This window comes from Rhopilema esculentum, chromosome 10 (assembly GCF_057945365.1).
Source record: "Rhopilema esculentum isolate cy_ngs chromosome 10, ASM5794536v1, whole genome shotgun sequence".
NCBI classification, from domain to species: domain Eukaryota; kingdom Metazoa; phylum Cnidaria; class Scyphozoa; order Rhizostomeae; family Rhizostomatidae; genus Rhopilema; species Rhopilema esculentum.
In genome coordinates this window covers 11858058-11885179 of record NC_142824.1, presented here as the reverse complement: position 1 = coordinate 11885179, position 27122 = coordinate 11858058, and the positions used below count along the sequence as shown (strand labels likewise).

The 27122-nt window shown below is 37.3% G+C and overlaps 1 protein-coding gene across 2 annotated transcripts; it reads left to right on the top strand.

Annotated features, from left to right (window-relative positions):
• The first annotated feature begins 1265 nt into the window (after positions 1-1265).
• On the top strand, positions 1266-25191 carry LOC135684092 (putative serine/threonine-protein kinase drkA). Of its 2 annotated transcripts, XM_065199498.2 has the most exons (12): positions 1267-1564; positions 6112-6274; positions 6739-6866; positions 8522-8624; positions 9196-9247; positions 10628-10871; positions 12322-12453; positions 14476-14629; positions 14932-15042; positions 17533-17641; positions 18911-19092; positions 22834-25189. In XM_065199498.2, exons 1-12 carry the CDS (start codon positions 1374-1376, stop codon positions 22999-23001), a joined length of 1737 nt encoding a protein of 578 aa, XP_065055570.2. In that variant the 5' UTR covers positions 1267-1373; the 3' UTR covers positions 23002-25189. The 2 variants fall into 2 exon arrangements, with proteins under 2 accessions (XP_065055578.2, XP_065055570.2); XM_065199506.2 differs by lacking the exon at positions 14932-15042 and having other exon boundaries at positions 1266-1564; positions 22834-25191.
• The last annotated feature ends 1931 nt before the right edge of the window (positions 25192-27122 follow it).

Here is a 27122-nt window from a genome sequence, read left to right as displayed (position 1 = left end):
GTCATGAATGATGTTATGAAATGTTTGTGACCTTTTTATCACGTCAAGAGCTTCCATTCTGATGCTGTATTTAGATGGGGGAAATATATTTTTATTCTTTGTGTCTTAAGTTCTAGGCAGTCATGTTTTTGGATTTTACAAAAATTTCATTGTTCTTAGTTTTATCACGATTTAATAGTTTCTTAATTTTTTTGCTTCGAGTACTTAAGTTTCTTAATTTTCTCTGACTCTCCAGTACTCGTTTCTTATAGCCAGTTTCTTGTAAAAACAATGAATGCAATCAAACATAAAGCTCAAACTCAGACTCACAATCTTTTTCAGCAAGCAAACAAATTTATTACACTATACTGATATAAAATAGAATTTCTAGAAATTTTAAAATTAGAACAATAAGTAAGATCAGGAAATCGAGCCGGAAATTAAAATTTCAGACTTCAGATATTCAACGGACTCATTGTCATCACCAAAAATTTACCGACAAAGAAATAAACGGAGAAGAATTCAGGTGATATTTCACCTATTGATAGATGATTCTACCGACAAACTAAGGACTGTGTAGACAAACAGAAGATTAACTGACGAATTCATGAAGTATTTGGGGCTGTGACACCCCCTACACCTCCCGCTAGCTACGTCCCTGCTCATTAAACCCACAAATGCCAAGCTGCAACTGCAGAGTATGTAAGGTTTTTTATTCGAATTTCGGCTTTTTATCATTAATTGTATTTTCTAATCAATATAAAATAAAGAACTCATTCGCCTAGGTAAGGCTTGCTCTTGTCAAAGGTGGTCTTGTTTCGGACAACAGAGCTCGTTCCACCGAAAATCGGGAAGCGATAAAAGAGGTAAATCGAGGGGTTTTAGTTAGACTATCTTAGTTCCTTATTTTATCTTGTTCTAATTGATCAATCAAATTATTCAGTGACGCCTAAAATTTTGTTCCTAAAAGAGCTTACACTTTTGATGTTATATGTCTTTTTACCTGAGATGGCCTTAGTTTTCAAAAATTATTCAATAGGAATCCTTGATTAACTGTTCTTTGAATGAATCTTGTTCTCGCTCTCTTTACAAACAGGCATTGATAAAATAAGCTCAAAAGCTGCATTCAATCACGTCAGTTTTTGCTCAGCAGTTTCTTCAATCTTCAAAGTCTTGTGCAATCGAAACATAGAGATAAAACCTTGTCCCCCGTCCGGTAAAAGGTAAAAGTCACTGACTTTATTCTGAGAACTCAAAAGTGACTTCCTCTTTGCTTGGTCATATGACAAAATCTAGTGAAACCAGTGGAACATGACACCTTTGCGGCCATTGTCACCGACAAATTGCTTTTGCTTTTCGATGCCTACTGTACAACGACATTATTCATCAGCGTTATGGCTGGTATCTTTTGGATACTCCAGATATTTCTTGTAATTGGCAACCATGTAGCACATATGCACTTAGCAAAGATAAAGAATGAACCAAAATCCGAGGTGATAACTGGGAAAATGCTCAGCAGCTGTGTTTGTGATATCAATGGAGACATATACAACCTTACCAGCGCAGGGAACCCGTCTGGACCAACGTAAGTCAAATTTTAAGAAAAGGCATTTCTATTGTAGACGAAGGATCGAACAATCCCTGGTTTTTGGAGCTATTTTGCTTTTAAACAAACGTTTGAAAACCCAGAACCAGAGGTTAAAGCTCTCCCAATTCGGGCGGAAGTCTCCCGATTTGAGAGTTCATAGCTCGATCTCCCGCTTTCAAACTAAACCTCCCGCTTTCAGGATATTTTTTTTCTAAATCTGCTCTAAAATACCATTTCGAAAAATCAACAGCAATGTATGTGAAGTTTGCCTTCTTTCAGATCCTTGAAACATAGCTGGTAAAATGTACTCTGGCTCCAGGGGTTATTCTAAGAAAATTTTACAACACCACAAAATCAAGCACTGGTAATTTTTTGTTAAGCTTTTTAACTCTACTGTTGAGAAAAAGCCAAAAACAACGGTAGTATAAGAACCAGTGTCCTAAAAAATTAGTTTTTCTTTTGTCTTCAGTATTAGCATTGGCGTTGTAGACTTTAAATTTTGACGGGGTAAAGAGGGTGGTGTGGTTTTACCCAATTCCCTGTCCTGGGAAATCTCTTATTTTCGTATTTGCCAAAAATGGATCATAGAATTGGAATCGTGATGTTAAAATTAGGCTGTTCCGAAAATTCCAGGAAGCAAATTATCCTTTTATAAAATTTAGCTTTTCCTATATATTTCAATGGAATTTTTTGCTGTAGTAAATCCGGTCAAATCTAAAGAAATATCTAAATATTCGAAACAAAGTAACTCGCGACCGAACGGTTCAAACAGCATGAAATTCTCAGTATAAGCTATTTTCAAGACGATGATTTCAAATCTGTAGTTCATTTTTGAGAACGGTCTGTAGATAGTGAGATACAGAATCGATGATATCAACCCGAAACGGTGAATAATACAGCATCAGAACGGAAGCGAATATCTTGATGTGATAAAAACGGTCACAAAATTTTATAACATCATTCATGACATCATAATTAAGAAGCTCTTAAGAAACAATGAGTATTGACATTTTTAGAACATTAAGAAACTGGAGTACTCAACATCGACCTTAGATTCTTATATAAAAATGAGTGTGTATTATTTGTATCACACAAAATCTGTACCTACTACGTGTGCATTTTAATTTGCAAGTGCTCGAAGTGTGGAGCCCTTATCCGGGGGGGGGGGGATGCTTTACCTTTGAGAAAAACTGAAAAATTACGGGGATTTGCCTTACACTATAATTTTTTTGACCCTGTTCTTGAAAAAATTTCTGTAGACACGAGATCTATCCTGGAATAATAGTTTTATTCCAAATTTTAGCTTTAAGAGAATAACGCCATAGAGTGGACAACACTTCCATTTTCATGACAAATCTGACCTGTCCTGGAAAAAGTATTTTTGATGGGCATACCTCTGCCAGAAAAAAGACAACCCTTTCCCAGAATTTTCAGCCAAAAATGGTACTCTTTTAGAAGGAACATCGTCCAAGTGAAGGGACATCGCCCTGGGCCCTCGTACAAGTGTCATTTTTGTTCTGTGGTGGATGGCTGAAATCGAAAAGGAGAAGGCACAAACTATAAGAGAGAAAGAGAAACGCCAGCGTTGATTTCAAGGGGCGTACACGGAGGCATAAAATGTTACCTTAGAATACCACACAAAAAAGATAAATACCCAAAATCAAAAGTAAAAATGTTTTGAGATTCAGGACTTGCTCACTATTAACTATAATTCTTCGATTGTGTTAAGTCTTTGTTTTGATTTGAGATTCTTACAGTTATTTACCAAACGATTTCTTATATTTTCCAGAGGGTCGTTTTTCACAACACCACAAAATTGAAAACACAACACCACAAACTAAATTTACAACACCACAAAACGGTAGCAAAACCACGTTAGAATAACCCCTGTCTGGCTGGCTCTTGATGCGGACCTTTTCAGTTCCTTGTTCAAGCCAATCAGAGGCCGCCATTTGTAAGTTTCATGGCGATGCGACCTGCTCTAGCTGTGTCTGCTGTGAAGATTTTAATCGAGAAACCGCATCTATCCCCCTCATTTGTTAACAACAAAATTATGTTTGATCCTTACTACAACATGAAGTTTTGCAAGCAGGAAAAATAGGGCCAATTCTATTATTTAGCCACCCCTCCCCAAAAATCAATAATTTTCAAAATCAGCAACTTTTCGAAATATGATTTTCGTGATTTTTACTGTATTTTCATTGAGCTTAGCATGTTTCAGTTTGCCGACCTTGTTTTCTAGCTCACTCTTGGAAATATGTACCAATTCCATTCAAGCTTTAAAAAGTCCAATTACCATAGATCTGTCTAGTAAATACCCTGAAAGCTCTAAGCACCATGTACTTTCGAGTCCCCAGTGACAATAAATAAATTAGACAGCATAAAAAAGTCATGCTCAACATCCTCCCTCTGATCCCTGACAATGACAGATATTAAACTATTTAGATCGTAAACAAACAAAAAATAATTATGGCCCTAGGAAAATCTGTATGCAGCAGAATGTGAACAGGTGCTAACATAGGATTAACCAATATCAGGGCCGGGGGCCTAATCTAATTCAAGGCCTTTTTATGTGAAGAAAAATAATATTTTATTATAATAAAGCTTCAACTGCATTAATGTAATTTGCAAAACTTGAAGCAACAAGTTTAGATGTATGACAATTACAAATGTACGACAATGCAATAAGTTTGTGCAAAAACATGCCCTTTGTCAACTTTTTTAGAATTTTCGAAAGCTTCAAAGTCAGAGAAAATATCATCTATAGAATGCACGTCCAGTACACCATGCTCGATGCTTGAGAGAAAGCCTACCCAATCGAGTCTGACCTATAGATGATTGCAAGTAATTCTTTATGCGTTTCAGACACTGGAAGACCTTTCGTTACTGCAGTTTGCGTTTGTCATCGTGTTTTCTAAATTTGGACTAAAATTCCACAGTATGATTTGAATTATATTTTTTTAGATAAATTTTCTAAAAATTGCTGGTTAACTGAGCCATGCAAAGCCAAATGTTCTTCTGGTCATTAGAAATGACCAGGTCACAGTAGAAAAATACAACCAATTATTCCTTTGTCGACGAAAATGTGCTTCACATCTTGCTGGAATATAAAGTTTTCTTATGAATTGCTTCGCAAAAATGTAAATTTGCATGTATGAGTTACGACAGAGAACATTCAAGTTTAACTTGAGCCTTTCAACTTTCAACTAATGCATTCAAATGTTTTTGCCAGCTCAATCTCCTTTCTAGCTGTTGTTTGCCCATTTTTACAAAAAGTTGATTCTCACTGAATGAAAAAATTCCCATAAAATACTTTATTAAATATAGGAAGTTAAAAAAAATAGATTTGTATTATTATTTAAATAAATTGTTGTAATTTGTAAGATAAAGTATATTCTGAATGTAAAGGAAACAAGTTTCATTTTTCGAGTTTATCGAATACCCACGATTTCAGGGAATTTATTTTTATAAGAACTTATTTTTGTGGAAATATTTTGCAAATTTCTTTAGCATAAGTTTTGTGTATCGAATGTATAGATTTGAATATTTCCTAGGTTGGAGTGTCTGTTTACGCGGCCTTTCACTGAAAATACCCAAACAAAGTTTAGCAGGGCTGCTTAGATTCTGGGCTGGGGGCCTAGGCCCCACAGGCCCCATAGGTAATCCGCCACTGGTGCTATGTCATGCTTATGTTAACAATTTTTACTCTACATTTTGAAAGTTTACTGACTTTTCTCTCAGTGAGGTTTTGATTAATGACATTTCTTTGAGCCCCCAAAGCTTATCAGTTTTAGCGGTTTTTGAAAGGAGACTGATTAATGAGGGTATACAGGCTGGCGGCTTATAAGAATTATCTGAAAGTTTGCCTGAAAGTAGCTCTTTTTGAAGCATTTAAACTATTTTCTGGCTTATTTGAAGCAACAAAATATTTTGGAAGTCAATATTGACAGCATAAACCTTGTGAAAGTGCTTCATTTTATGTGCAGTTTTTCATTCACGTTGAATATTTTATTTTTCATCGAATAAAATCATGTATGGTAGAAATACGTTGGATGAGGCTTTTCTATGGGTTTGTTATTTCGAGGGTGGGGGCTTATTAGAAATTTATCATATCCAATGTTGGGGCTAATTAGGGGAGCTTATGCCAGGGCAATCCGATGATGTACCGAATGTGAAAAATCATGACACAATGATACTCTGTTTTTCAATCAACGAGTGTATTCCGAAACTGACAAGTATGGGTGTATCTAGCAGAAGGATTGGTGTCTGGGATTGCCATTGGAGGTTGTCAAAAGACCCAGTTTGTTTTCTTCAACCACATATTTGTCGGTTCTTATATTTTTCTCCCTTTTTCTGAATTTTTTTTAAGCCTTGGTTTTTAGAACTGACTTTAGATCACTAACTTTGTATGTTTTGCTGCATGAACAGAATTTTGCTCTTTCTAGGTTCAACTATCTTGTTCGAGCCTGAGCAGTTTTAAGATTCGAAAAATGTTAACCCCAATAATGAAACCCCGTTTAAAAAAATCTTCTTTTTATTTGCAGACCGCTCAGCTTTCCTGAGACAAAAGAGGCATATTTTTACCTTATCAGCATATGCTACCCTTTCGAATGGCCACAAGTTTTGAAAAACAATCCAACACTTATATCAAGGTTCGTATGGTGGCTAAAAAGACCACCTTACCAACCTCGATGCCAAGGAGCCTCGGTAAGAAAAAGTTGCATAAGGATCAAATATGTGAACGTGTCGCTTATATTTTGAAACGCGAATATGCAGCTGGACATTCTATTTTCGTCCATTCAAGTGACCTTTTTGAACCATATTATTGAGTGGAATTTTTGAAAAACTTGCGTTTCCAAACATACATTTACATGTCCCTTTATTTTCAATTGTTGGAATCTCAAGACATAACGATTTCTGCATTTTTGAATATATCGGCAGTTGAGGTGAGCTAAATGACTATGCCTTTGCGGCACAAAATATGCAGCTTGAGCCCCTGAGGGATATTCCCTACCTTTCAATACTGAGAGGGGGGTGTCTATGTCATTCGTTCTATCTTGGTTCTGTCTGTGTTACATTCACTACAAAATAACTGTAATTATCTTACTTACTTTGAGGCAGTTTGGTATCACTTCAAACTTCAATTTTTAAACTACAATGAAACTTTTCAGCTGTGCCAAAGAAGTGATAGTGATCCTGATGATTATTTCAAGTTGGTAACATCACAGAAAGATTCGATCAATTGTTTCCTTAATCGCACAACTGGTCATGTTAATTGGGTGTACAAAGGCGTTGGACCGTAAGTTTTGGATTTGATTATAATTTTTTATGATGCTCATGTTTTCTTCTTTGTTTCTGATGACCACTGACCTATAAAGAAGACTGGTTGGAGCTTCTGTTGTGAGAAGAACGTCGCCTTTCGAGGACAGGGCCTAAGCAATCATAACAACGTTTTTGTCTCCTTTGGCCTCATTTCTTGTCAGAACTCATATGCTCGCCTATCCATATCATCCAAGGGTAAGTTTTGAGAAATAACTTCCTCCTTTTGTTAGGGCCCTCTTTCTTTTGAAATTGAGCGGGCTTCCCGCGGGCTTCAAACTTTATATTTTCAAGACAGTAAGAAGAGAGTCGTCATTATTAAGTCTTTACCACCCCAACTGTCTATAATGCTTTATCTCCGGATTCATGCGGCTATAGTACCCAGGGAAAATTAATGTTATAAATACATAACTTAGCGTGCCTGTTTGGAATGCTCTTTGCTCGTGGTTCATTTCTCCCGTAACTCTCTCTCCTTTTGGTTAAAGCATTATGTCTTTTTACGAATCTTTTAATTTCATTGATCTCTTGGGAGTTAGAGTTTATTTACCTCGCAGGATTCCTTTCGCTGTTCTAAATGTCTTGATGTAGGATAGATTCGGCTTTTTAAGTAAGTTATTTTTCCCTTCTGCTTTTCTATCTTAGGACCTATGCATTGGGTCCCTGGTAAGGAAAAGTGAACTTTTCTTGTCCATTCCCTGTCCAGAATTTGAAGATGATTTGTTGCTTAAGTCCATCGTGTAATATTTAAGTCTGGCGGTTTTTATGGGTTAAGTGGAGCCGATGGAGCGACTTGTGCCAAGAACCGGATTTGATGAGAAATGTGACAATGTCTTTAGAGGGAGCTATTCAAAATCAAGGACTTCCTTTGTAGATATTTTTTTCCACAAGTAAAAAGTTAATGCTGCATTTCAGAGATTCTGGGTGGGTTAGAGCATGCGTGGGAAGTATGATCACTCAGAGAAAGGTAGTTTTCTCTCCCTATGTTCTTTCTTATCTTGTTTAAAGCCCAATACACAGCATTTAGGCACCCAACGTGGGACATTTAAGCAAATAAATGCAAAACGAGGAGGCAGATCTGCCAAGGCAAATGTCTTACACGGAGACAACAGAGCAACGCAGATGTAACAGAGCAGTTGTTACCTCCACTGTCAACAGGCACCGCGGAGCGTTGAGAAGAGTGGGGGGTCTAAAAAAGTGGGGGGGCTAAAACCGTATAGAAAGAGGCTTTTCTGGTAGTTTGATACTTACTGTTTGGCATTTTTGCAAAATGTAGGGGGGCTAAAGCCCCCCAGCGCCCCCTGCTCCACGGTGCCTGACTGTCAATGTCGCGCCTTTCGAAAAATCCTCAACAGAGTCAAGGAAATATGGTGGTCACATGGTCAACGACTGTGGAGTAGGCTTAGGAAAGCAAAATTAACTCAAGTGCCACACACTAACCCAATTTTGTTTTCCTTTATGAGACTAACTTTCTTTATGAGTAAAGTTTCATAGCTTAAAGGTATTGCTCGGAGGAAGGATTAACCCTTTTTTGCGCACGTTTTTGACCATATTAAAAGTATAGATACATAGAAAAAGGAACAGAGATAAAAAAGTTTGCTGTTTGGTAGGTTGATGCATAAGTGTTTCTTTTTTCAGGCTTTTCAGCAAAGGGGGGCTGGTCCTTAATTTAAACTGTGGAAGCAGTCATAAGATTCGTGGAATCCGTGATATTGATCGCACGAAAGGGAACCCTTGGAAGGTAAGATTTATTATAAATGAAACCTTTGTATATTCTGTTACAGGTTTTCTATAATTTTCTTGGACATAATTGTCATGTTTACCTTAAGCTTACGATTGTTGAAGCCTGAGGTGACAAATGATTGATTTATTTTAGAAATGAACTGTATAAGCAAATTGTGAAATAGAGCAAGGGGTTCCTTTTTGTAGGGAATAGGGTAAGAGTCTACCGTAGGAGACCCTGGTCCACGCCACAGAAAGGGCCAGGGGTCATGGCCTCCCCACATATTTGTTAAATAAAAGAAAAAAACAATTTAAATTGTTTATATAGATAAACCATTTAATTACAAGATTACAACAACTACATTGATCCAAAGAACACACGTGCACTGCAAGGTTTTTCTGACCACTAAAGCGGCACTAAACCTCAGCTCTGCTTTTCATGTAAAGTCGTGACGTAAATGGTCTCTCTCATAGCTAGCTATGTAGACATAAATAAATTGCCTTTTTTTCTTTCATCTTTTTGCTCTGGATTTAGTATAATCCTGTTGCTTTAGCTTTTAGATTTTAACCTAATTTGTTTTGTCTTACAGTATGTGAACATAACAGATAAATGCTGTTGCAAAAATCGATGCAAAGAAGCAGGTATGTGTATCAGGCCTATGGGCATGCGAGAGGCTATCTCCCCCTTTCCCGGTTAAACAGGCGTGAAAGTCTTCAAATAAACCCTGTCACTTTGTGTAGGAAAGAGAGGCAAAAGCCCTGGAAAACACTTCTGTCTTGTAATATGAGTATATCCTGACCAACATATCAACACACTGTACGTAATAAAATGGACTGCATCAGTCTTACTATTAAGAAAAGCTGATAGTCGAGTTTGGAATCTAATCAACGCGTTAATCCTCTTGAGATGTCTTGGGCCTGGTAGATTTTGAACTCTTGCTAATGCAAATTGCCAACAATTTACAAAAGTCATATTTTTCTCTTGATTTTCATGTAGGAAGCTTTTTTCAGATTTTTACTTACAGATTATTAGAAGTATACTTATTTTAGATTTCAAAAACCAACCCTAGTTATACTAGTCTGAGTTTCTTGTAAAGAATATATTATTGCAGATACATGTATGCAGTGTGTAACATTTATATGTAAAAAAATGACAAAAATGTGCGATGAAAAAAGGTAAAAACATACTTTAGACAATGTTTTCTTTTCCCAAAAACATGTAGCAAAGATTGTGTAAAAAATTTTTAACGTTCACCAAAGATTGGTTCACGTTATGGAAACGTCAAGGAATGTCAGTATCCCTGTCTCTGTAAGAGTTCTCGCCCCTATGGCATAACTTACATAGCTTTTGAATTGTAAGCGTATAAACCAAGGCTGACACCAGTAGTGATATATAGAGGGGGGGGGGGGGGGGGCGGAGATCATAATATTTCCGACGACATATCTACTTCAATGGTAAATTGAATACTACGCATGCGTATCTATTTGTAAATTCCCGTTTGCAAGATATAGGTCTATTAGTAACTATATCTATTGCCCACCCTGATGTACTGATTTGACAAAGCTATTAGAAACCTTCGTTACTATCATGTTATCATAAAGATGGGAGTTGCAAGTTATATGCCACAGACTTAGATTGACAAAATGTATTGCAGAGGTTTGTGTCAACAACCAAAGAATTTCAGGTGATTATCTTTTGATCAGGTTAATTCATAGTCCACAGCCCCCCTCCCCCCCCCCCTCTACAAGGTTTGCCTCGCGACGGCCCTGATGTCAGTTTGTACTCAAAGGACAATTTAAAGAAATTGACAATTAGCGTGCCGGGAAGTTGATACAAAAGCTCCAATTTATCAAAATTTACTACAAGTTCAAACTGATAATTTTAACAAAAACTTAAATTGATCAGATGTGATAACAGAATTGGGCTCACCAGAGAGAACATGTATTTGAGCCTTAAAAAAGCTGTGACAATTGATGTCACATACTGATTATCGCTTAAGCTTTTCTATACAATTCCAACAGAAAGTTCCACACTTCAGCCATCTAAAGATGTCACGAGAAAGTCTGCGGAACTATATGCAGAGCTTGGTATTGGATTCTTGGTTTTATTTGTCTTGCTTGTGTTAGGAGTCAGGTTTGTAGTGAAGCGTCTTGCAGCACAAACGATTATACCTCAAGATCCTCCTGAAAATTACGGGACATTTGTCACTGATCCTGTTCTGCGACAAAAACTTATTCCATATAGTGAAATACAAAATATAATGAAGTAAGCAAACCTCTTTTCTCTTCTTTTCTTTGTTAGTTAGAGCAGCGATTTTAAACGGAAACGGCAGTTTTTTTAACGCGGGCGTTTCTGAAGTTTAGAGTGAAAGTCCTAGGTGGCTGGCTAATGTCTTCCAGGGGGCTACAACTACTGGGAGGTCACATCATGCAATCAATGTTAAACACATCTTCAAAGCAATTCTGTATAATGAATTATTACAATAGTGGAGTAACATTTCCCATTTCCGATAGCTGATATGCTTAGAAGACATCGAGTTTGGGACGGCTGTACCCCCCCTACCCCTAATAAGGCAATATGTTATTGCAATGCAGCAGTACCATATAAAGCCCCCGTTCCCCTAAACGTCCAGTTTGGAAAATTAGTTTCCTGTACACCAGATGCAAAAAAATTGCATTGAAATTGTGCACCAGGTACCTCTACCAGGTGCGCACCAACTTGCACTTACGTCTAATTAGAAGCTCAGTTATACTTGAATATATGAAAATAAGACAAAGCAAAAAAGATTAAAGTGACAACAGTCAGGGCTGTTGGAGGCCCTAGGGCAAATCTTAAAGAAAAACAAGGCAGGAAAGCAAGCAGAAAATCTTCTGCAACCACCCCCTTAATACAAGCTTAAAATACACTTCAATTCATTTCTCGTTCATTTCTTGTAATTCTTTAAAATGTTTCATTATAACCGTTTGAAAACAACCAAGAATGTGTTCTGAGATTTTTAATAGTCCTAGATAGGAGTCCTAACACTAAGCTCAACCATCATATTGAGCCTAAACTGCTAATTCGAGTCTTTTGCTAGACAAAACATCTGAATATTTCTTAATGGAGAAATTAACTTTGAAATTCATCTAAACAAAAATTTCTTTGTGATTGCAACCTTTGGTATTACGATTTGTATTTCTGAATATGAGAAAGTTTGGGGTGGGACTGGGGGAGTGCTCAATCAACGTCTCGAAGGGGCTCAGAATCACCGAGTTAGGGGCTTGCTGGCTTACTCTTTTGGGAAAACTGCAGTTGTAAGCGCTTTAAGAGAATGTAGCCATTTTGATAAAAACTTACCCTGAAGGATAGGTGTTCCACAGATTTTGCAGAAGAAAAGAGGCCATGGTGGAATTAGTTTTTGTTTGTTTTAGCCGTTCTTAAGTATGTTTGGCCTGGTTTAGTTGCTTCAGCTTTATTCAGATGGGCCTGCTTGCGTTACTTTTGAGGAAGAGGGCTGCCAAGGTTTTAGCAGCCTGATATTACTCAGCAAATGCTTTTAACAATCGAATGAATTATTTTTCCTTGTTCTTGCAGTATTGATCACTAACAAACCAACGAAATTTTGAATGCAATAAATAGTTCGATGAAGTTGCTTTAGGTATACTTAGGTGAAAGATTGCATCTTTCTGTAGCAGCATATTGTTTGATTCTTTTCTTCTTGTAATATTGCTTGCAGAGTTGATGAAGGATCTTTTGGGGTTGTCTCAAGAGGTACATGGCGTGGGTCAGAAGTTGCTATCAAAAGAATAAAAGATCACATTATTGAAGAAGATAAGAACCATTTTCTTGAAGAGTCTAAGTGGATGAGGTATATATCCTACTGTTTTTCAAATCAAATTGATTGCATCAATGCTACTACCACCAACAATAGGCAAGAATTAAATTTTTGAACGAAATTTCACCTGGATTGCTTGGATAAATTTAGGTTAACTTGTTGTTTTCGCGACTCTTCATATTGATGGGAAGCGATTGTTTTACCTTGCTTCAAAGAAGAGCATTTACTTGCGATTTCCCCCTTCAAGTGATATCCAAGTAATATAAAAAGAGTAACGTAATGACAATGTCACTATGATGTTACATAAAGGGCCTTCTTTTTTGAAACAAAGCCAACGTTGAAATTCATGGTCTTGGCTTAGATTCACACCCAGCCCCTTTAGGTAGTTCAATCATCTTGAACTATTGAAACATAGTTTATAGAAACACTTAAATCATTGTTTCAAAGTACTCGTTTTAAAAAAAACAGTTCATCTAACTGGATATATCTTTCATTGCAAGGTTGTTAAATACTTAAACTATCGTGAAGAAATATACAATCTCCTCCGATTCGTCTCCGAGAATGCAATTCATTATATAAAAACAACTTCGTGAATTGGAAACAGCAAGCGAAGAATGCATACAAGTTAATAATAAGCGATTATCTCAAATACAAACGAATACAAACAGAATACAGCCCTCGGTTGATCTCAATTGTCAATTCTGTAATCTTCCTTGAACATTCGACCTCCCTCAATCACCAACACTTGAAATCCTCCTTCTTTCCTCTCTTGTTAATTATGCTAATTTATTCTTACGTCACGCATACAAACCGTCCATTTTTACAACATGATTTCAAAGAGGCGCATATATTGGGAATAGAGTGTCACACCATTTATTGTTCACATAGTCGGTCCATTTTAAGATAAAACGGTCTCCGGTGAGTTATTTAGAGTAGATTCCTAAAAGATCATGGTCATGGTCAAAGCCAAATCGATAGCAGCATGATGATCCAAAGAAATTATATTCTCTATAGCCAAATCGATGCAGACCTTATTAACCACTTTTCGAAGTCGAACTTTCTGCGTAAAAAGGCAATGATCGTTTCCCGAAAAGCCATTGCGCTCAGGGGTGTAGTGCTAGGGGGGGGCTGAATCCCCTTGCTAAGGCCAAAAACTGGCGAATTTATATTTTTGCAATTGTTTTTTGCAGCATTTGTGCAAGAGCCCCTTGTTTTCTTGATATCAATACACTACTTGATATCCCTATCTGATATCAATATGTATTCGGGTGGGGGGATGCTTGCGTTTGCACTAAGCCTATTCTCTGATTACCCCCCCCCCCCCCCCAACAGTCAAACGCATTGAGAATATTGATCAGAAACACATCATACCAGAAAGGACACTGCCAACATACCAGAAAGAAAACATGCTCTGCTTTAATCTACTGGCGTTTGCAGGACTGGATATTAAACTAGCCAAAGAGGCTTCTTGAATGAATGACCATGACAATGACACCAATGATGATTTTTTTAAGGTCTCCGGGTCATCTTCTTCCTGTCCCAGAGTACTTGAGGAAAGACATTTCTGAGAAATTTCGCAGTCTACAGAACGGTATCAGAATTGGGAAGATAAGTGTCTTAGGTTTTGCACGACAAAAATATGTAAGCTGGTATCACGGGAGTTTTGCTGATAGCGGATATCGGGTTATTTGGGGTGCAGAAATGCGGAAATCAGTCATCGTTTCTGCGGATCGCGGAATTGGGCTGTATTTTTTGTGGAATGCAGTTATTTGTGCTAAAATAATAATACTTTCTAGGAATGGCTGAGCTGATTCTTGCAAAATATTGTGCATTATTTTTTTAAAAGCCCTAACAAACCAAAACATATCGCAAAGCTCCAAAGACGACAGAAATAACAACAACAACAACAACAAACTTATGGCGCAAAATAACAAAGAAATGACAGAAATGCGGGAATTAAATATCTTCCAGTGACCCCCCCTTTCAGCAAAAAGAATTATAATTAAGACTTGTAATTATGAAAAATAACTGAAAGGCTCACTCAATTTTTTGTAGTAGGCTTACAAATCGACACATAGTGCAGTTCTATGGTATATGTCACATGGAGCCCAATCTATGCATTATCAGTGAATTCATGAGCGGGGGATCAGTTGCTGATGTTATCCATAAAAGAAAAGAAGTTCTCACATGGGAAAGAATAATAGAATGGGTATGAACGTAACTGCATTATAAAGCACTTTAACTGTTAAAATTGTTGTCTAATTGCAGTGAAACCATCCAATTTTTTTCTAAACCAGCTCCTTAAAATAGAAAAAGAAGCACAGAAAACAAAAGAACCACTTTCTTCCTCTCACGTTACTTTTGAGCCAAACCTGGATACAATTTTTTGCTTACCTTTGGCCGATATCAGACGTTTATGCCCTGAAGAATGTCGGATGACAAGTATTTCAGTATGCTATGTTTCTGCTTTTCATGCCATCTTCAATATTTGTACCTATTGTCTGTTTACAGTCTACACATGCAGCCACAGGGATACTTTACCTGCATAGCTATAGACCAACAATTATTCACAGAGATCTCAAGTCAGACAACCTGCTTGTCGATAGATGTGGATGGGTTAAGGTGGGAAGTTAGCTTCTAGCTCCACATCAGTTTTATGCGATGTATTTTTCCATTTCTTGTAATTTAAAACATTGATACTTCATCACTCCTTAGTTGTTTAATATTTTCCCAATCATTTTCCTCTGATGATCTTTGCCCGGTTCGAATAGCTCATTTTTGTGGTTTTATCATGGTTATAAACTTGAACTGACAAAAATGGTGAATTTTGAAAGAATGCTTGAATTACGATTCTGCATAGAACATACGTTATCTTTGTGTAGCTAGAGTGTTTTAGTTACGAAAGCCACGCAGTTCGAAATGATTGCGTCGCTATATTTTTATGATTCTCTAGAAATATATTCCGTTTTGAGCGATGATATTCCCGGATTGTGCGATGAAATTCTCACTTTTATGCAGAAATAGACCGAAAAAGACATCGTTTTCTTAGTTTGCGTCCTGAGAAAGAGGTAACTATAAGCGTAGCAAGTTTGGGAGTGCCTCCGGACATTTGTGAGGAACAGCTCGTTTATGGCGAATCATGAAATAAATTGCCAGAGTTCAAACAGTTTTATGTCTTTTTGATGATTTGTGTTAAACTGTATCATTTTTTGATAAGGCAGACATTCGAAATTTCCGTTTCCAATAAACTGTAGCATTCAAAATGTCCGTTTCCCAAACGATGCAATCGTACATAAGAAAGAAATTTCCACCCAGTTAGTGTTCTCAATACCTATTCAAAGATATATGAAAAAGTCTTAAAAAATCAATTGGTTCAACATTTAGATTACACGCTTTCAGTCTTCATTGCTGCGTATCGACAAACGTATGCAACCCAACATGTTTTGATACGTTTAATAGAAGACTGGAAGACTAGCCTTGATAATGACGGCTAGTTGTTGCAGTCTTAATGGATATTTTGAAAGCTTTCGATTGTATCCCACATAATTTGCGTTTGGATTTAATGAAGATGCTCTAGTTCTAATTTATTCCTATCTTAAAAGACGAAAACAGTGTGTTTGGATAAATAATTCATACAGTTCTTTTCAAGAGGTTACGTCTGGTGTACCCCAGGGCTCTGTGCTAGGACCAGTCCTGTTCAATTTTTACATAAATGACTTATTTCTATTCATAAAACAAGCAACGCTCTATAATTATGCAGACGACAATGCACTTGCTTATTTTTCTAAAAACATGCGCGATCTTGTAAATACTTTGCAAAAAGAAACGGGAATTGCCTTATCATGGTTAGAACAAAATGAAATGATCGCAAACCCTGAAACATTTCATGCTATAATTCTTAGGAAAAACAAGACAAATACTAGTGGAGAACAAACAATCATTAATGGTAAAAAAATTAAATCTGAGGAGACAGTGGACTTTTGGGGGTAACATTGGATTACAAACTTGATTTCGAATCACAAATTTCGAATATTTGCAAAAAAGCTGCAACACAACTAAATGTTCTTAAAAGATTAAAGACGCTTATTGGCTTCCACGAGAAAAAGATTCTTGCTCAGAGCTTTGTATCTCAAATTTTAGTTATTGTCCCTTGATCTGGTATTTTTCATCTTCTAAATCATTACAGAAAATTGAACAGATACAAGAACGCAGCCTAAAATTTCTCTATAATAATCATACAAGTTCGTAGAACGATCTGCTTGTGAAGTCAAACAAATGCACGATGCTCGTTGCTCGTTAAAGAATTCTGTGCATTGAAATATTCAAAACAGTAAAACAGTTGAACCCACCTTTTATGCAGAGTATTTTCAAATTACGTTCGTCAAATTATTCATCAAGAAATCCAAATCACTTAGCCCATGTTAGACCTAATCAAACAACATTTGGATCCAAAAGTCTTATGTCAATCGGACCACAGATTTGGAATGGCCTACCCAACGATCTGAAATCCGCAGAAAATTCGAAAAGTTTTAAGAATCTATTAAAACAATGGGCGGACCGAAATCTGAATGTAGTGCCTGTCAGCTTCTGCCAGTAAATGCAAGTTAATCTTTCACTTAGTATCTATAATTACTTTAATGTACTAATTGGTAACTATGTTCGATTTTGATTAATTAAAGTTGTATATTAATGTATATATTGTTAGCTATTTCTTTTATATCGAATTAAAATAAATCTACAACAACAACAACAGCAACAACAACAACAACAGAAAGTTCAATTAATTCTTCTATTGCGACAACAAAGTTCAGTACTCGTGGTTTCTCAAAAGTTTCCTAATTTTGATGTCATCATATCTAGTCTTTAGTATCATTGATAATTCTTTATGGCAGTAAAAAGTTCATACTTTAGCCCTTTTTATCACCGAAGGCAAAAGACTGGTGGTTTGCCTATAAAGAATATGTGAGAATTTTTTAAAAATGTTTGTTTTCTGTATCTAATTTATACCAACAAACCAATAAAATTTTTTATACTGACAGTTTTAATGAGTGTCCATTTCTTGTTTCTTTTGCAAGTTTCTGATAAAACTGAATGTATTTCAATTTTTTGCAGGTCTGCGACTTTGGCACTCTGAAACTTATTAAACCTTTGATTGAACGAAAAAGGGAAAACGATAAAGCAGAAACATGGCCTAGTCCTTCTGGTCAAACTCAAGCAAATAGTTTGTATTAGTTTCAGTTAAATTTACAAAGCCGTTAATATGAGCAGGTCGTCGCTAGCTATTGTGATTGGGGGTTTCCAGGTCTCATTTGCCGAAAAACTGGGTGAGCCATCTTTTATTTGCCGGCAAGTTTTAAAATTTACCGACAAAGTACCCCTAGATGGCAAAAAATTCCTCGTTTTTGCATCGTAGTTTATTTCAGGAGGGGGGGGGGGGGTGTCACACCCTGCGAGCCTCAGATAGCGACGGCCCTGCCTAAGAGCTCTGAAATAATTTTGGAAAACTTTGCAGGCTCTTAAAAACATTTTCAAGAGTTCTGTCACATGACTTTTTGAAAGCTAAATCATTCATCATGCTGAGTATCTCATAAATAATGGCTAGGATAAACTGCAAGATATATATGACGAATGTAGAAATTGATGAAAAAGTAAGAAAGGGAATGGTAATAAAAGTTAGGTTTGAACTGCGGACAGATATCCTGCTATTTCTTTTCTAGCTTTCTTAGGGGAAAGGGGGGGGGGGGGGGGAGTAGAGAACCTTCAGTTTAGTGCCAGGTCAGCAGTCAATGTGAATACTTTTACCTTTTCTCGAGACTTGTTCAGGTCTCACTCTTGAACACAGTATGGCCAGTGGTGCAGTTGCGGTTGTGGACGTCCGTCCGATGGTGCGAGCTGGCATAGGTTACAAGTAACACAGAAAGTGAGAGTTATTCAAAGAGTGAGACCTGACAAGTCTACCTCTTCTCTTATTTGCTTCCTGCTGGTTTGTACGCGATAGTACCCGTTCCCTCTTTACCCTCACAAAATTACTCTCCGTATCGTCCGGATGTCCCGTCTTTCGCAAAGGTTCTTACGCAACTAAATTTTTTAGGCCCAGTTTTCTCTAATCAATTTATATATACTATGTATACAAAGATTACTTCACTATTTTCAAAAAGTCCTCTCGATGATTTGGCTGATTCGCCTTTTCTAGGCATCAAATAAATTTGTTGCACGAAAAGGGACCACAAATCTCAGTTACATTTAGTTTAGAGGGTAGGTAAAGGAAAACGTCGTGCAGGTCGAAGACACCTCAAACAAGCTATCAATATCCAAGCTCCAATGCCTATTGAAAAGTCGCTACCTGAACCGGATTGCCGATGTTGGATGCCCGTCCCTGCAATATTGTGTTCTGGTGAGATGCTAAATAGATAGGGTATTATGGAAACCGCTTTGATTTTTGCAATAAAAACGTTTTTTTTATACATTTAGCATGACCCATTTTTTGCAGAAAGCTTTGACACCCACTGGATAGGTACACTGCGATGGTGTGCACCTGAAGTTATACCAAAGCCGGGTTCCAACAAAAAGATAAAATTCACAACAAAATCTGATGCATATTCCTTTGCAATCACAGTTTGGGAAATGATTTACAACAAACGCCCTTACCATATGCTTAACTGGGATCATCAGGTGAGTAATGCCACAAATAGCATAGCAACCTTTTCGTGTATATCTGGTTACCTTGACAAAACTGAAGGCTGAATGTCAAAAAGATAAAATTTAGAAAAACAATGAAACAATGAATAATTATAAGATAGAAAGGCAATGAAACAAGATACTGTTTGTATATGACTTTTAATTTTTGTTCATCGACCGTCCTAAAGGTCAATGCCCGTGTGCCCGCTGTAGTTTCATGGCTCTGAGTAAGGCCTTCCTATAATGCCTTCCTATCTCTATGTTTAATAGCAATAGTGTAGGAGCCAAGGCCTCTGAAAAGACGATCTTGCGCCAATTGTGATAAAAGCATGAAAATCTGCACAACTACACAGTTTGATATGCTGAATAAGATGGGGTCGGGACCCAGTCTGAGAAATGCCCTCAAGAGCTATTTTCAGAATGCTTAATTGTTCCCAGACTCCTAAATTGATTGTCTCTTTAACTTTGTCGAAAATGAAATCAATGACATGAATATTGGTATAGATACTAATCATAACGCGGTAATGTAATTTAGATTCACATCCAACGTCAAAATGCCCCCAAATGCTGTATGTAGACCATGTTCTCGTTCCCAGACCTCTAACACGCTTATCTCTACAACTCTGCTAAAAATAACATCAGTACCAAGCAACTTGATTTAGATAATAATTATAGCACACTAAATAATTGTTATTGCTTCATTTGCCTGAGTTTATTCGAAACTTTGGCAGTTCATTAAGAAAGAAGCTTTTTCAAAAGATAATCGAAGGATTCAACCTCAGTAGCTGAAATTGTTGCCTGCCTTTTGCTGTCATTTATCACTAAAGTTTACTAAGAAGGTATGGTGAATGGAAACTGTTGGAAAAATTCATGCCGATTGCTACTGCCCTCGCCCTTTCACACTGCACAGATGTCCAAGTACTCGGTTAAATTCGGACATGTGAGCAGTGTAGATTCGCAAAATGGATAGACAGACTGCCAAGAAAATTAAATGAACTTCTGGAAGAGCGACCTAGTACGCGACAAGCTTACCTTCCATTTCTTACCTTCCATTTCTTACCTTCCATTTCTTATTTCCATTTACTTGCAATCCACGTAGTCGCAGAAAATCTTTCAAATCTTCATACTTGAAATCTTCGACAAGTCCATCGCTCAAGCCTAGGCCTCAATACCTGAGCCTTCTCTTTTTCTCACAGCGATGTCAAAAGTGACAAAGTAACTTGAAGACTTTGAATGCTAAGGCGGATCTATTTCAGTAGCTTTTAAAAAATGTTCTTTCTTGATGAACTGCCAACGATTTGATCACAAAGCATAAACCCAAGGAATCACAACACAACACGCGCGATCTTTCACCCCAAATCTCAACCCAGTTTCCTTTGAAGCGGTTAGTTGAAAAGCTGTAATGATGATAATCTCAACTTTTAGCGACAAGCCCAAAATTTCTAACTTTAAACAAATTTCTAAATGCAACAATAAAAACGCCCGTCTTTTCTAAAGAAGACAGTAAGAAATCTTCTTCTCATCCCTTTCCATAGAAATATTCCTTTCTCAGTTTAGATGTCAAACCACAATCAACTGCCAAAAAAAGTCTTGAAACACTAACGTAGGTTTTCAAAGGCAAATAAAGCCACCCCCCCCCCCCCACTCTCTCCTAGGAACAATGTTGATTTATTATAGAAAATTGAAAGCGGTTATGGAGTATGCTTTTTCTTGTAGCTTGTTTGATATTTTTCTTTTTCTTTCAACATTGTTTTGGGGGAAAAGGGAAACGGAAGTACCGTAGTGCCTCGAATAAGCGCCCCCTCAAATGAGCGCCTCCTTCGAATAAGCGCCCACCCTGGAGCCTCAAAAATTAAATAAGTGCCCAGGCATTACGGTAGTAGTATTCGGGAAAACAAATGAAAAGTAAAAAGGCACAGCGCAAAGTGTTATTTTTGCAGTGATTGTATGTCTACATTTGTATTAGTATCAGCCAGGTAGCTGCAGAGCAGTGGCGTACCCAAGGGGGGGAATAGGGGGGTCCGGACCCCCCACTTTTCTAAAGTATGATGTAAAACTCATTGGGGGGGGTAGTATACTGTATGTTTGTGTCAATAACAATTGTAAAATACTTTGCTATTTACCGTAGCTAAAATGAATCAAACAATGGGGGAAAATTTTGCAAAAAGGGCGTTTCCCCGCATTGGCGAGTGTTTGAAGGGCGTGGTCCAAAACATTTTCTCCAGGCCCCCCACTACTACAGACCTCGGTACGCCACTGCTGCAGAGGGCACCGGGGGCTGTGCCCCACCTCCCAAAATGAAAATTTTGAAAAACTCTCCCCCCTCCTAGCTAAAGTTTTTCCAAATGATATTTTGAAAAGTTGGCATAATTGTAATTCCATAAGATTATTGCTTTGGCAAGAGGGGACACTTCATTTTAGAAAAGTAAAAATCTACTTTTAAAATATTCCATGTCTTGAAATACTCGAATGTGCCGTGTGCAGCTGTGGCCTTTTCGCCAGTGTGCCTTGACTCACCTTTTTTTCGAAAAAAACCTAACTCGAGATATATCTTTTGAGGAATTTTCTACTGAGTGGCTAAGGAAACCTCACAGTTTATTTCTTTAACATTTTGTAATTGATTACAGTAATTGTTCTGTTTTTGACTCATACAGTAGTTGCTTTGTACCCTCAGTAAGCTTGATTTAGTCCAAATATATCTGTTTGTTATATACCTTTTTCTTGTTTTAAAGCCGGCCCCCCTCAGGTATAATTCTTGCTCGAATTTGCTCACCCTAGCCGACATCTACAGCTACGTGGTTGATTAGTATTAGCTTGTAATGCATTCAAGTCTTCCAGTTGTATCGCTTCATTTTCTGGTTCAGTTTCAAATGCAGACAGTTTTCTAAGTAAACCTTTTGCTGATGCAGAAATTTTGTAACAGCTTTCTAGGCATTACTTTCTTAGAAGTTGAGTCCAAGTTTTGGGTTACAAATTGAACTGTACGAGTAACATACTTTTTTAAAAAATTGTCAGCTAACTATTAACCATTGTAGGATGCTTGGAATGCGTGCTTGGCTTAGGATATAGATAGAAAAACCTTATCCAGAATATTTTGGTTCCAAAGCCAAATGGCAGAGTTTGGTTTTTTTGCCTAAACCCGGCTGAGAGGCTTATTTTTGAATGAACAAACTCTCAAGAACGTTACAGAAAGAGTGAATATCAGCTGTTGAGCCAAAAAACCTCTAGAAAGAGAATGTTTGAGAATATGAGAAACAAAGAGTCGACAGATTTGTTCTTTGAAGTATCGTCAAGCAAATAAGCTTTAAAATGTGATTTTATCGACAATTCTGTGCTGTCAGGAAAGTAAAGGAACTGTGTTATTAAACTATAAAATGATATCTCGTGGTTGAGAGAGATTTAAAAAGGTGAAAGCATACTGTCCTTCTCTGTCAAAAGAACAGAGACTTTAAACGAACAGAAAGCATACTGACGAGCATCTACTCTGAAAAGTTGCCGACAAACCACCCCTTAATGGTAAAAAAACTCCACATTTTTACAATGGTTTTGTTACACCTCCGCTAACCACCCCCTCACCACGTAGTGAAGGCTCCAGGCGTGCTTGGTAGCATCATTTTCATGACAATTTTATCAAAAAGTTATTGAGTTTTCTTTTAAGTTTTTAACTTTGAAAGATAATTCTTTTCTAGATAAAAAAGTTAAGAAGCTGTATTGTTTATGTATTTAAACTTATAGGTAATATCCGCAATCACAAGTGGCAACACACCTAGCACCGATGAAAACTGCCCTGATGCACTAGAGCGTCTTCTCGGAGCGTGCTGGAAGATGCAGCCAAAAGACAGGCCAGATTTTACGCAAATCTTAGAGAGATTATCAAGCATTGAAGCTCCAAGTAACCGGTAACGAATGAGAATTTTGTTGGCAATACTGGATTTGTTTCTGTTCTTTACATAAGCTTTTGATTCATCTATTGATTTTTTTATGTATGACCACCCCAGTTATTTGAATTTTGCAGATAATCATACTAATTTTTCCATTGGCTAGAGCCATTAGCAAAAAACTTTCCTGGTCTGTAGGTTGAGTGGAAGATCATCCAAACACAACGAAAGTATTTAACGTTTTTGCAAGTGAATATTGCGGTAAAATTTGCCCTCTGGTGAACGGCGTGATAAATAAATGCCCAATGAGCACAGAAACTTGCCCAGATATTCTTCTCAAAAGAAAACAACAGTATTTGCAAAATCATTGAGCAGGGTGGAGCATTAATTTTGAAAGACATTTTCATAACCTTTGAGGGGGGGTACAGGGATGGGGGCACAGGGATGGGGGCACAGTACTGAGCCTAGCAAGTAGTGAAAGGGTTGATGTTTCACATATCACGTAGGAAATGCAAGCCTCTGTTTGCTGCAAAACTACAAAACTTTGTGTCCGTCGTATCCTGGATTACCGTTTCACTGGGAAAGTGACTTTTCAGTCAGCCCGTACGCCGTAACCTCCGTCATTTGGGGACAGTCTTGCTCTTTGCAACTGAACCTAAGTAGTGAAAAGTGACACGAAATTTGCAGATTTTAACAAGAGTGATATGTGTGAAAACTTGCTTTGAAAACTTAAATTTTCTTGGTATAAGTTATTAATTTGAGAAACATTATAATTTTACAGCATATCATTTTTTGATTAGTTTCATCGAATGAATGAACGAATGAACGTTGAATGAATAATAAATAGAAAGCAATATAATTAAAAAACGACTTCGTTCATGGAAGTCGAATATTGTTGTGACCATGGTTGTGACCTTACGAGCATAACTCTGATGTAGTACAAAGTGATATTTTGATTACATTACACTCTATTTTTATAAGAGCCAGAAAATTGAAGTTCAGCCTTGTTGTTTACAATTTTTCCAAAACGTTGAAGCTGGATTGTTCTAAATTTGTTCATGGAGGATTGATCAGAGTAATCCAGTTGCGTGGTTGCCAGGGGGGGGGCAGGGGACACGTGCCCCACCAGCGACCAGGAATCGGGAGGCACCGAAGGCGATCCAACTCTTCAAAGGAGCGCCAAATCCCGTGGGAAACAAATGGGAATGAAGAAGGCCACTTGACATAGCAGAGCTCTGAAGAGGCGCATATTTCGATATGGAGACTTCTTCCTATCGTCTCGTCTGTTTCTTTCTGCCTCGGCACTGCCGCGCCATTACGCCTTCTTCTCAACCTCTGCTAAATTTGTTCTTAAATAATGGGGGTTTAAGCAGTGTAATCATTTGCTATCGTGCTTAAGAGGAGTGTTCAGGCCCCTTTTCTCAACAAAGTGAGTGAGCTAACCTTTATTTGCAGACAAGTTTGAAATTTCTTCAACGAACCCTATATGACGAAAAACTCCTCGTTTTTGAGATTGAATTATTTAGGGGGTTCCACATTTACAATAACACAAGTTCAGCCTGTTCTTAATCTTTCATTAAAGTTGGATCAATTTTGAGGCTCGAGTTCTTGCAGAATTGTTCTTATAAAAAAGGGGTGTAATTCTGCTTGGTTTGAGACGTTGCTTACTAGTACAATCTATAAAGTTTACCAGATGTGATTTCTGAACAACAATACAGTTCTTGAGTATGATATATCGGTATTATATCATTAATTAGTTAAGACGTTACTTTGGCAAGCATCTGTATGCTGAGCAAGGGGTGTTTTGCAAGCGGGGTTTCATATCTAGTTCTTAAACATGAGAATTAAAGATTTTTGTACAAATAGTTAAGTCAAACATATTTTGATGCTACGTTTTAAATAAGATGAGCTTATTTACGTACATTTACTAAATTGATTAATGTAATAATTTATTTAAGATTCGATTTAATTTTGTGCCAGGTTACATATGATGTAAATGATTTTTAATACGCTTGTCTTTGTATATAGTGATCTGATGTTAATAGTTTAACGTTTCCGTGCAGAAAGAAAATATTCTAGCAATTTTTAAAATCGAGTCAATCATTTCATTCGAAATCTTTTTCTTGTCATTTTTCATCGCTAACTATCTTCTTTGTTAAGTCCTGTCACTAGCGTAGCAAGAGGGCAAGTGGAGCAGCCATTCCCTATTTCAACTGGAGGTTGTTGTCTGAAAAACGCAAAGATCAATTGACATCAACCAATGTCTTAGATTATATCCATCATTCTTCAAAAGCAGTGGCGCTGTCATATACGTTTCGGTAACGTCATGCATATTGGTTTGGATACAAAAAAGCAAGGTTACTTTGGTTATTCAAAAATGTACCCATGCATTTAAACAACAGGGAACCAAAACGAATGGCGAAATTAAGTTTACAAAATACGGCTCCAGTCACTACGCTGTTGATGGGAACAATGTAAAAAGCTTAGGAAAAGCCCTTTTTAAAAAAAATTGGCCTTTTGACTTACAGAGAACGCCAATTTAGCTTAAAAACCCTTGATATGCTTGCTCCACTCGTCCCTGCCCCCTTTCTTACCAATTTGGCTATGTTACTCACTTTTGAACTTTGATTACTAATTGGCTAGTTATGCCACTTTCGTGAAATACAAAGGATGCTGGAACAAAAAAATCTACACCGCCTGCCTCTGATAGGCTCTGGAGCGCAGGGAACGGAGGCAGGGGACGTTGGAGCACATATTCAGTACTGGCTTTAGACGACGAGGAAAGTCCCTATGTCGTTGAAAAGCATTGTTATTATCGCTGCTAAAGTTCTTCCTCGCTGTAGGGGAGCCATTAAAAAGGAAGGTGATGTTACATACAAGACAAGCAGATGCGGAAGATCTCCCAGATGCAGGGTCACCGGACGCAGATTTGAACAGGAGGGGGGGGGGGGGGCAGCAAAACGAATAAAAAGGGCACAAATATATTTTTTCCGAAACATTAGTAAGTGCCAAAAATGGTACAGATTTCATGGTAATTTAAAAATTTATATTATTACAAGACGCTGTACTTATTTTTCCTTATCGTTTGCACTGTAAGTGGATTTGGCCCCGGGTAAGAAGGAAGCACACATCCTTCTTTTATACTTGTGGCAGGCGAATTATACTCAACAAATGTTCAAATTTATTGCAACATACCAATGAATCTAACCCAAAATATGAACTGTGGAATTCTTAGTCTTTGTATATTTCAGTGCCAATCCCAGTCCCTCTCCCTTTCAAAGCAAAGTTTCATTCTCTATGATTTTCGAAAGTTCGTTCGAATAATGATTTTAATTTTCTTAATTGTATATTTAAACAATTAAGTTCTCCTTGGTATTTGCGCCTTTCCATTGTCAAAAAAGCACCTAAAGTGTTCGCCTCCATGGAATATTTTTTAAAAGCTACAAAATTTTATGTCTAAGTCATCTTCACGCAATCGGCTGAAGGTGCGAGCACATTCTTCACTGCCATAGCAAAATCAATTTGCAACTTTGATTAGGTTTATCTCATCAGTCTTATGAACGAAACAAGTTTTTAACTCTTCTTAGACATGATCCCGGCGGGCTCAGTCAGTTGGTCAAACGTATTACATCTGACTTTCAAAAAACTCCGAGAAGGACTGAAAGCTAGAATTCTGGGGCATAGAATCTGCTTTTTTAATCAGTCAGAGAAAACACAAAAGGGAAGGAATTTACTGACATGATGTTACAGATAATTTTTTAGGTAAATCGGTGGCATTAAGAAAGTACAACAAATTTAGCAGCTAGTCTTGTATATTGTTCGAATCCTAGATGAACATGAATTGGTATAAAAATTCCCTGCTCAAGCTGGAATATTCTCAGTGAAAAGGGTTACAAAATTTTGGCAAAGGCACAAATTTTCACAACCCAGAATCAGAGATAGGGGTCCAGTTTCTACTTTCAGGAACACACATGATATACATTGGACCAACTGACTGTGCCCGCCGGTTACTTGATGCGGACCTTTCACTGATGCGTTTGTTGCTGAAAACATACTAACGAAATTTTCTCGCAAGAATAGCAGTCTCTTTCGCAGTTGATATTATTCATCACAGGAGCTTGAGTTTTTTTGCATCAAGGCCAAATA